We start from the raw sequence: 10,427 nt of genomic DNA on the forward strand, positions 1-10,427 counted from the left end.
GGAGGAAGGGGAAAAAGTAATGTACAGAATAAAAAAAAAAAGCCCTAGATTTGTTCTGACATGGTTTTCTTGTCTTAAACATGAAAAATATCATTTTTAAAATTCCACTGGCATTCATTGTTGTTTTCCAGAATCCAATGTATAGAAATGTTCTTAAGAATTTCAGTGAGATTTATTTTTTCATTCCTAGTTCCTCCTTTCATTGATGGAGCTGACAGTGTGACAAACAGCACAGTGATAATCAACAGCCCTCTGGAGCTTGAATGTCATGCCACTGGCACACCCGCACCGGTCATCACGTAAGATCTACATCTCATGCATACAGATAAAAACATACATGCATGCAGACACATACTGTAAAAAATGGCTCTTTTCCAGGTGGTTTAAAGATGGAAAACCAGTCAGAAAGGGTGAAGGGTTGCGGTTTGCAGCTAGTGGTCGACAGCTGATCGTGTCCCGCGCTCAGGTCACTGACACAGCTCGTTTTCAGTGTGTGGCCACTAATGAAGCAGGGGACCACCAGAGGGACTTCAGTGTTGTTGTCCATGGTAAAACATTCAAATAGTTTGTCATACTGTTCATTAAAATGAAGTAATTGTTTTCTGGAAGCAAATGAATAATCACCTTGATCATTTTGAGTATGTTTTAATTGTAATAAATGTAATTTATGCTTTAAACGCAAGCCACAGCGAAGCTCCCTCTTTGGGTAAATACTGCTCTCTGCCTTTTTGTAATTTTCTTCCTAATTAGCTGTTGTAAAATGTTTGTGAGGAAACAGTATTATCCTTTATATCTCTAGTTCCTCCATCCATCCGTACCACTGGGTTCGCTGAACATTCAGTGGTTCTTCATGAGCCCATCACTCTGGAGTGTATCTCCAGTGGCATCCCTCCTCCAAGCATTACCTGGCTTAAGGCTGGCCGCCCTGTCGACACAACACAGGGGCGCCTTAAGGTTGGTTTACTGATCTGGGCAATATTAATTCAATTTTATTATGGTGATCCTTCTAAACCAGGCACTTCATGTGAACCCTACATGCAGACATTTGCTACTCAAATGCACAGTAAGTAAAAGCAAAAATGAATGGCCACTAAATTTCACATGAATTAAAATTACACTGTTGTTTTAGGGTGGGTCTTGCATCAAAGCACAGAAGAAAAAATAGGTCACTGTTCTATTTTCAAGCAAGCAACATTAATGTACAAAAGCTGCTAGTTTAGCTAGCAAGAACATAGAAAGTAATTTCCAGCCTGTATGCGTGTGTTGTGTTTCTGCTTGTCTGTCACAGCTGGAGTCTGAAGGCAGAACACTAAAGATCACAGAGGCAAGACTAGAGGATTCTGGACGATACACCTGCCTGGCCACCAATGCTGTTGGTGAAGCTCAACAATACATTCAGCTCAGTGTCCATGGTAATAAAGATACACACAACAGCACTTTTTTGTATGTTTTTGTCCCTTGTCACTCAGCTCCTGGATTCCGTCATACATCTTTAGTTGTCAAAGGACAGGGTGGAGACATGAGAATGTAATCTGTTAAACTGTTGTGTGTCCTTTAGAGCCTCCCAGTATCCCCCACTCTGGAGAGATCATCAACCAGACTGTCCTGTCAGGCTTTCCCACTGAGCTTGAGTGCAAGGCCACAGGCGTCCCATTGCCTGGTAAGAGAGCTCAAAAACCTCCTCCATCCTGCTGTGGTCACTTACTGGCTGCTGAGCTGCAAGTGGCCTTGCTGTTGCTTTCCTTATCTTCAATCCTTAATGAAAGAGCAGAAGATTGATCTCAGATGACTCCCTACAGGGAGCTTGCCTTTCCTCTCACTGCCTTTCTTTCCAGTTGAATGTACTTTGCTGTACAGTGTACAAATCCACAGTCACATTCCAGTATAACTGAACATTCTTTTTTTGGGATGTTGCAGCATTTTTATAGCAGGTGTTTCATTTTAACAATCTGATATCTGGGAAACCATGTTATATGTAAAATATTTCAACAACAATTTTAAGCTCTGTCACAAAAAACATAGAGGTCTTACAGTACAGTATGTACAACAGGTAAAACGAAAACATGAAAATATATGTATATGTAATTATTTCTCAATGTCTTCATGTCATTTATGTGAGTTTACAAATTTCACAACTACAGATAGTAAAACGCTAAATTCTGTTGCACTGAATGGTAAAATAGGTCACAATACATCACTCTGATCTGCTTCAGTGTATTGAACCCTGAGACCTTTAAGACTGCTTGGGAATTGTTTGTGTTATGTGTACAGTGGAAAAATCTTGCTTCTATGCATCACATTTAGGGTTGCACTTTAACTGCACCTCAACTTTATTCCTTTGTCTATTATTCTTACCTTAATTTGCATTTTATTTAAGTCTCACTATGGTTTATTTTCCTTTCTGATGTCCTAAATGTCATTTCATGCCTATTGTGCTTGGTGTAAAGCACTTTTAAGTTACCTTTGTGCTTCAGCTATCACCTGGTACAAAGATGGACAACCTCTGACTAGTGCAGCTGGGGTGACCATGCTGAAGCGTGGCCAGGTGCTGGAGATTGAACGGGCTCAACTGTCTGATGCTGGGATATACAGATGTGTAGCAGTCAACCTGGCTGGAGTAGCTGAGCTATCCCACAGCCTGCAGGTGTTTGGTGGGTGACTTCTTTTTTTACTCTAGCTGTTTTTTAGGATTCAATCATTTCTGACTTCTACTTGCATTAATGCAATTGTTCTTGAGTGTTTCCTTCTTTCTTGTGTCTCACAGTGCCTCCTGTCATCTCCAGTCGAGGTGGCACTGTAACAGTGGTGGTGAATAAGGCTGCCAGGCTGGAGTGTGAGGCCAGAGGTGTTCCTCTGCCTATCCTCACATGGCTCAAAGATGGCAGCCCTGTAGTGAGCGTTTCCCGTGGCTTACAGGTACGTCAGCTGATAAAATGTCTCTGAACCTAGTGCTATTTTATTTTTAAAAATTATACATATACATCACATGCCTTCATTTGTATGTGTTAGAGAGTGATGGCTGTTCATATATGCGAGTGCAGTGAGAGCTGCTCTCTGACCTGTTTCTGTCTCCCTCTCAGGTACAGTCTGGTGGCAGAGTGCTGTCTCTGAACAGTGCACAAGTTAGTGATACAGGCAGGTACACCTGTGTGGCTGTCAATGCTGGAGGGGAGCAACAAAGAGAGTATGACCTGAGGGTTTACGGTGAGTAGATTGTTATTTGTCCGTAGTACACCCCCAAATCAGAAAATGTGGAGACAGCTTGTAAATATTGCTGCACATTAAGAAAATGTTATGCCTTTGATGAAAAGTGTTGAAATGAGCTTGAATTTTGGTATTAAAATAGTAGTAATAAATATCTCAGTTTACAGCCTCTTGGCAGACACTGATTCCTCTCCTTAGGACAAAATCTTCCCCTTCATGTTTTAATGTCTTTTCCTTGTTTTACCTTCTTGTTTTACAAACTAATGGTCAGGACCGACTGTAGCATGTCTTTCAACAAAGCACCAGATCCAGCAGGAAACATTAAAATACTGAAAACAATATTTGAAACAGGCCTTGAGCAAAACATGTGCATGTAGAGGAAGTAGAGGCTTGACTTAGTTTAACATTTCAATAAACCTTGTCAGTTTCTTACACAGAGCTGAGCATGACAGCAAATCAGTTATGCAAGTCTAATTAAATCTAGTGCCACAGAGGAAATAGTAGACAAGTAGTTTACATGCAGGGAACTGAAAAGCCTGTGTTGGTGGGTGTCTATTCCTGTATGTATTTGAAGAAATATATGCAGCATACAAACATCTACATGATGTGCATTTCCCCAGAAAGATCAAAAAGAGCTTGTCCAGAGAAATAAAGGCAGATTTGTTATGGTAATTGCTACCATTCTTCACCAGCTGCCTGTGTCTGGCCAAATACTGAGCTGAAGGCCTGTTTCTGTCCATGTTCAATGACTTGTGCTTTGTCTGTCCACCAACCATAATACAGAGGAAATTGTCCTCATTTTCTACACAGGCCACATTTACAAAAAAAGGAGGAATCATGACCTTAGGTGACCTTACATGAACAAAACTGCCTCTTGAAGTTAATGTTGTATTTAAGGAGCCCGGTTTTTGTCCTCTAAGTTCTTGCATCACAGTTGCTTTGTTAACTTTGCTTCTTTGTGGCTCAGAGATATGTTTCATTCTCCCAACTCCCATCTCTGGTTGTGATGATACCTTTTTTTGCTCCTGGGCCATTATGTATTTGAGTGTATGCTTGTAATTTTTGTAAGTAGAATAGGTTTCATGAACGTCTTGGAAATGAAAGTACTAGGAAGCAAATATTTCGTACAGTTATGTGAAAGTTAGCGAGCTAACTGAAAAGCTAGGTCAAACCATGTAAATAGAGAATGAACATGTACATCCATTAGTGTTTGATGATATAATCTGTCAGAGAAACACAGCCTGTAGCTTGTTTTAACGTCTGCCGCAGTGCCACCTAACATCAGGGGTGACGAGATGAATGCCACAGTGATGCTCGGTCGTCCAGTGGAGCTGCACTGCCAGAGCGATGCAATCCCTCCACCTACTCTGACATGGCGTAAAGATGGCCGCCAACTCTTCAGGAAGCCTGGTCTGACTGTTTCAATGAATGGAAGTCTGCTCAAGGTATAGCTGGAGATTATAAAGCAGTACACTAAGCATTTGAAGTGAGAGTGGTAGAGCACTCACTCTGGTGAAGGTGTACCTACTCCTATACTTTTATTGTTTATTGTTTACTGTTTATTGTAATTAGACTTTGGTGTCAGTGTATTGGTACCAAATATCATAATCAGTCTACGTTTCTAATTGTTAGGTCGATAGTGCCCAAGTGCAGGATTCAGGGAGGTATACCTGTGAAGCCACCAATGTTGCTGGCAAAACAGAGAAGAATTATAACCTCAATGTTTGGGGTGAGTTTTTTTTATTTTTGGCTGAAATTTTATTTGTGTGTCATTTTGTAATCTGACAAGAATTGTGCTTTTGCTAAGAAGGTGATTCTCAAGTTAATTTTGACAAAAGGAAAATAACCTTTGTAAGTTTTATGCTCATCACTGACAAAAGATGAAGCAAGTCTTTATGAAGCCTGCACCAGTTTGTTACCATAGTTACCTGTGTTTTGAACTGGCCTGAAGCCCGTGAAAGCACACTGTACTGTAGTTCTCCTTCATGTCTGAACATTTATTTTTGCCCACTATTTTTTTGTTTAGCATAAATGTTTTGGCATAACTTTTGTTTAATTTCTACATCTTTTTAATCTCATATGTTCAAAAACAGTGATGTCAAATGCTGTAAGTGTTTTGCCATGGGAGCTCCTCCTAGACTTATTTTAAACCCAAGGGAAAATTCAACCCTATGCTCAGCTGAGATGTGAGTGCCTCCTTTTGGTGTCCTGTCATTATTACAGTTTCTCCCAGTATCCGTGGCTCAGAGGCGGTGTCTCTTCTGACAGTTATTGAAGGAGGTCTCATCATTCTGGTGTGTGAGTCCAGTGGCATACCGCCTCCAAGCCTTACCTGGAGGAAGGATGGTAAGTGTGTGTGCTTATGTGACAAAAGCAAAAAAAATATGCTACATGGATATATTGTATGACACATTGAATACTGTGTGGATAACGCGTTTGAATGCCATAACTATTTGTGGGTCTCTGTTCCAGGTTCTGAGCTCAAGATGGACCAGCGGCTTAGAGTTTTGTCAGGTGGTCGCCAGCTGCAGATTTCTAGTGCTGAGAGGACAGATGCAGCCTCCTATACCTGCACAGCATCCAGTGCAGCCGGCACCACTTCCAAAGTGTACAGCCTGCATGTTTATGGTACTTATATGCCACCAGATCTGAGACGTCTATTGATCCGGGTCATTTCAGCTGTAATTTTACCTTTTATTACTGGAAAGGAAAACAAACAAAGTGAGAATTACTGTGTCAAAGAAATGTAGTCAATTACAGTATGGCAAAATCCCTGATAACCTATTTTAAATAAACAAGAGGAAATTTCTCCTGCACAGAAAGTGATGTATTTCACGTGCAAGAAAACAACTGAAGTTTCTTTAAAGGTTAAAATGGCAAGAGAAGCAGCAGCAATCCACCAAAACTGTACATATAGATTTGAGGGGGCTGCGTGTCTGACAGGTTTTGTAAGACATTAAATCAATGGCTACCTGAATGTCAGAAAAATCAGGTGGATCATGGAAATTGCAAGTTCACATTTGTGTCATATATAAATTGGCTAAATCATCATGTAGATTGTATTCATTTAAACTATTACTGACAGCTTGACAGTGAGGGTACAGTATATCCTTATGCAGCAAGTAATTAAAAGACACACAAAGTTAAGTAACATTTGTGGCTATGCTGTGCTTAGCATCTGCTGAAGGAGCATGCACACCAACTCTCCTGCTTTTCTCACTTCAGTCCGCCCTTCCATCAGACGTAGTGAGGGTGACGATGATGATGTTACTGTGACAAAAGGAGGGGATGTGACCCTACAGTGTGCTGCGGAGGGTGTGCCACGACCAGCGGTTACATGGCTGAAAGATGGTCGGCCTATTACTGGCCAGCATGATGCCAAGGTCCTGAATGAAGGGAGGCTGTTACAGATCAAAGATGCTAAGGTGTCAGACACAGGACGCTACACCTGCATTGCTGTTAATGTGGCAGGGCAGGCTGACAGCAAGCATGACATCAATGTGCATGGTATGAATTATTAAGTTTCCTCTAAGCTTCTTTTTGGTTGAAATCATCTGTCTCCAGTTTGGACAGTTACATACCATATCATATTTGTCCCTTCCTTTATTTTCCTCCCCTCTTGTTCAGTGCCACCAAGTATAATTGGTCAGGTAGACTTGCCTGAAAACGTGAGTGTTATAGTGAAGAACCCAGTTTCCCTGAGCTGTGAGGCCTCTGGTATCCCTCTTCCTACCATCACCTGGCTGAAGGATGACCAGCCGATCAAAGCTACCAGTTCAGTGCGTGTCCTCTCAGGTAAGTTTCTAATTAACTTTGTGGGCTTTTTCTAATATTTTGGAGAAGGTATTCTTCAAAAACAAACAAACAAAATGCATTTAAATTTCTTTGTTGTCTCTCTGGCCACATATGCCATGTCAGATATCAAAATCTACAAATGCTTTCTTTGTTATCCCTTTCAAGCAGGAACAGACTCAAGTAAAGCAAACCAGCAAGGATATGCATTTTCAAATAAGCAATTTTATCAGTTTTTCTCTACTAATAATATATTGCAGCTGAGGCCAAACTCAACACACAGAACTGTGAAAGAAGTCAACCAGTAGCAATTAACTTCAATTCTGTTTTTTTTTTTAAACATATATTTAAATGTTTTGGGTGCTTCCAAATTAAGCCATGACCCCTGAACATTAGCATACTACCTTAATTGCTTTAACAAATTTTTACATTTGTTTGTTTGTTTGTTTGTTGTCTGATTTATATTTGGCATATAAGCCATGATATTGGGAATAGTTTGCAAATCAAATGCATTTTATTATTCATAAAACTCTGACCACATTTGGGAGATTCTCAAGATCCCTGATTTCACAAAACAAAAGCTGTTTTTAAAGATACACAATTAGTCTCGCATCTCATTAAACTGGCTTGTAATTGCTTTAACATCTGTGAGCCTGATAGTCTTTATTCTTTCTCTTAGTTCATCCTGGTTTTCAAAGAGGGGTGATTTACTCTCAGCAAGCTTAAAACATTGTTTACATGTCCTTGGCTTGTTTGCCTTTTGAGAAAGTCTTTGAGGGCACCCCATGATGATAATAAATAAATGATAATTAGCCTCCTTAATCTCTAGGGGGACGAAGCCTGCGTCTAATCCAAGCTGCAGTAGAGGATGCTGGGAGGTACACCTGTATTGTGTCTAACAGTGCTGGAGAGAAAAGGAAGAGCTTTCACCTTGACATCCTTGGTAAAGAAATAGTCTAGGAGTCTAGTATTGTGGTATTTAGTTATAAGGCCTTTTGCCAAGTGAAAATGTCCAGATTAAATCTACTGTGTACATATTAAAAAATTTCTGTGATTGAATTGTTTATATTTTGGTCCCTTAAGTTCATTTAACAGCAACTTGAAGATATGTGATGAACAGTGAAAGATAGTGAGAACCATTAAATTGATTTTTAGTCTAATTCGACAGTTCCACCCAGCATTGTGGGTGAGGGAACCATGCTGGATACTAAAGTCAAAGAGAAACACAACATCACTCTCACCTGTGAGGCATCAGGTCAGTGACATAATGTACACGTTATATATGTAGAGATAGTCTTGCCACTCCGTAAATCTCCATGAATGATTTTCCAGGTAACCCAGTACCAGAGATCAAATGGTTGAGGGATGGACAGCTACTGGTCCCTGACAAACGGCATCAAGTTTTGTCTCATGGCCACTTCCTCTATATCTCTGGTGCCCAAGTTGCAGACACCGGCAGGTACAGCTGCCTGGCATCTAACAGTGCAGGAGATCGCAGCCGGCATTTCAACCTCAATGTCCTGGGTACAAATACAGCTCTTTAGTTAATCCATGCTTCATTAATCAATCAGAGTATTTGCAATGAATTACAGTCACATTCTTAATTTGACTGGTTCGTGTTCCTCTCATTTTTTTTTCCAGTTTCTCCCACCATTGCCGGGTTGGGTCTTGACAGCTCTACAGAGGAGGTGACAGTAACTTTGAACAACCCCACCTCACTGGTGTGTGAAGTCCAATCCTACCCTCCAGCTCTCATCACCTGGCTCAAAGACGGCACTGTGTTTGAGTCCAGCCGCAGTGTCCGAGTGCTTCCAGGTTTGAAATCACATGTACATAACATTACAACAGAATTTAATAGACTTCAGTAGTGTAATAAGAGTACAGTATAATACAGTAGTATGATACTTGTGTAATTTACCACTCATGTTTTCAAAGGTGGGCAAACCTTGCAGATTCTAAACGCTAAAGAAGAGGATGCTGGAAGATATACCTGTGTGGCCACTAATGAGGCGGGAGAGACACTGAAGCACTATGAGGTCAAAGTTTATGGTGAGATGACTGGATTGTTTTCTATATGTGTCTACTGGGGTAACACTTTATATATTTTGGCAATTGTGTATGTGTATACTTTAATTAATGACGTTTTTTGTACTTCAGTTCCCCCACAGATCAATAAGAATGATATCACCGGGGAAGGAGTGGCCCCCAAAGAGGTCAAGATCAAAGTCAACAGCACATTGACCCTGGAGTGTGCAGCTGAAGCCTTTCCTTCCCCAGCACTGCAGTGGTACAAGGACGGACAGGTAGACATTCTAGACCCTTTCTTCAGTGTCTGCTATTAGTAGGACATTTCCTATGGGGACTAAAGCTGCAGTACTGCATACTTTAGCTGTAAACAATCCCATTAAAGCTGCTCTCTCTGATGTCTCTTTTCTTTTACTCCACAGATCTTGCAAGCAGACGGCCATGTTTCCATTACAGCTAACGGTCGTATTGTTCAGATCAAGCACGCTCAGGTGTCAGACACTGGCCGCTACACCTGTGTAGCCACTAATATAGCTGGAGAGGATGAGAAGGACTTTGATGTAAATATACAAGGTGAACTGGGTTGACTGATGTAAACGTGTTAACTGAGACTATTGTTAATAACTGCAGTTTGCAACTGTGTGTAAAAGAATACCACAGATTTAAAAAGGTTTTTTTGAACCAACATCTGTTGAGATAAAAGCAGAACTGTGTTTCCAACCACACCATGAAATCCATTTCCAAAACCTGCTCAAACAAAGGGCTTAAATGTTTTCCTTTATTGTCGCCATTTTTAGTTCCACCCAATTTCAAGCGGCCTGGTGGAGTTGGAGATGCCATGGCTTCCCCAGGCTTTGGAGGGGATGTTCGGGATGTGATACTCAATAATCCCATCTCTTTGTACTGTGAAACCAATGCTGTCCCTCCTCCAACACTCACCTGGTACAAAGATGAACAATTACTGACCTCTACTGACAAGGTTCTGATCTTACCAGGTGAGAAATAGAGCGGAAAGAGAGTAAAGGCATACAGAGAATGAGTTATTACTAACTTCTCAGTGTTTCTTTCTCAGGTGGGCAAGTGTTACAGATACCCAGGGCTCAGGCTGAGGACGCAGGCAGATACACATGTGTGGCTGTCAATGAAGCAGGAGAAGACTCCATTCAGTACGAGGTTAGGGTGCTATGTGAGTAAAAACCATTTCTTTGTGGTACAAGTATCAGTTTGTTTAGCAGAGCTGGGGAAAAAAGTCTTCAACTCATCAACCAAAATATAAGTTATATAAGAACAAATTAATTGCGTTATTGAGGATGTGTAAGAAACAATATTACTCTAAAGTATTAGAGGATAATAAAAATAACATGAAAGGTACTTGGAATATATTAAATAAATTGATTAGAAACAGT

The 10,427-nt window shown here is 40.7% G+C and overlaps 1 protein-coding gene across 1 annotated transcript in view; it reads left to right on the forward strand.

The window, feature by feature from the left end:
• hmcn1 (hemicentin 1) overlaps positions 1–10,427 on the forward strand; it is a 76,900-nt gene that overhangs the window by 42,162 nt on the left and 24,311 nt on the right. The window contains exons 34-56 of the mRNA XM_020602703.1: positions 191–299; positions 379–548; positions 800–954; positions 1,289–1,412; positions 1,559–1,660; positions 2,475–2,651; positions 2,765–2,916; positions 3,081–3,204; positions 4,474–4,649; positions 4,837–4,933; positions 5,428–5,550; positions 5,677–5,832; positions 6,430–6,711; positions 6,832–6,999; positions 7,826–7,939; positions 8,165–8,251; positions 8,329–8,520; positions 8,638–8,811; positions 8,932–9,045; positions 9,154–9,299; positions 9,444–9,594; positions 9,819–10,016; positions 10,094–10,207. Coding sequence (XP_020458359.1) covers positions 191–299; positions 379–548; positions 800–954; positions 1,289–1,412; positions 1,559–1,660; positions 2,475–2,651; positions 2,765–2,916; positions 3,081–3,204; positions 4,474–4,649; positions 4,837–4,933; positions 5,428–5,550; positions 5,677–5,832; positions 6,430–6,711; positions 6,832–6,999; positions 7,826–7,939; positions 8,165–8,251; positions 8,329–8,520; positions 8,638–8,811; positions 8,932–9,045; positions 9,154–9,299; positions 9,444–9,594; positions 9,819–10,016; positions 10,094–10,207 — 3,405 coding nt within the window. The remainder of the gene's footprint in view (positions 1–190; positions 300–378; positions 549–799; positions 955–1,288; positions 1,413–1,558; positions 1,661–2,474; positions 2,652–2,764; positions 2,917–3,080; positions 3,205–4,473; positions 4,650–4,836; positions 4,934–5,427; positions 5,551–5,676; positions 5,833–6,429; positions 6,712–6,831; positions 7,000–7,825; positions 7,940–8,164; positions 8,252–8,328; positions 8,521–8,637; positions 8,812–8,931; positions 9,046–9,153; positions 9,300–9,443; positions 9,595–9,818; positions 10,017–10,093; positions 10,208–10,427) is intronic.

This window comes from Monopterus albus, unplaced genomic scaffold (assembly GCF_001952655.1).
Source record: "Monopterus albus unplaced genomic scaffold, M_albus_1.0 scaffold58.1, whole genome shotgun sequence".
In the NCBI taxonomy this organism is placed as follows: Eukaryota; Metazoa; Chordata; class Actinopteri; order Synbranchiformes; family Synbranchidae; genus Monopterus; species Monopterus albus.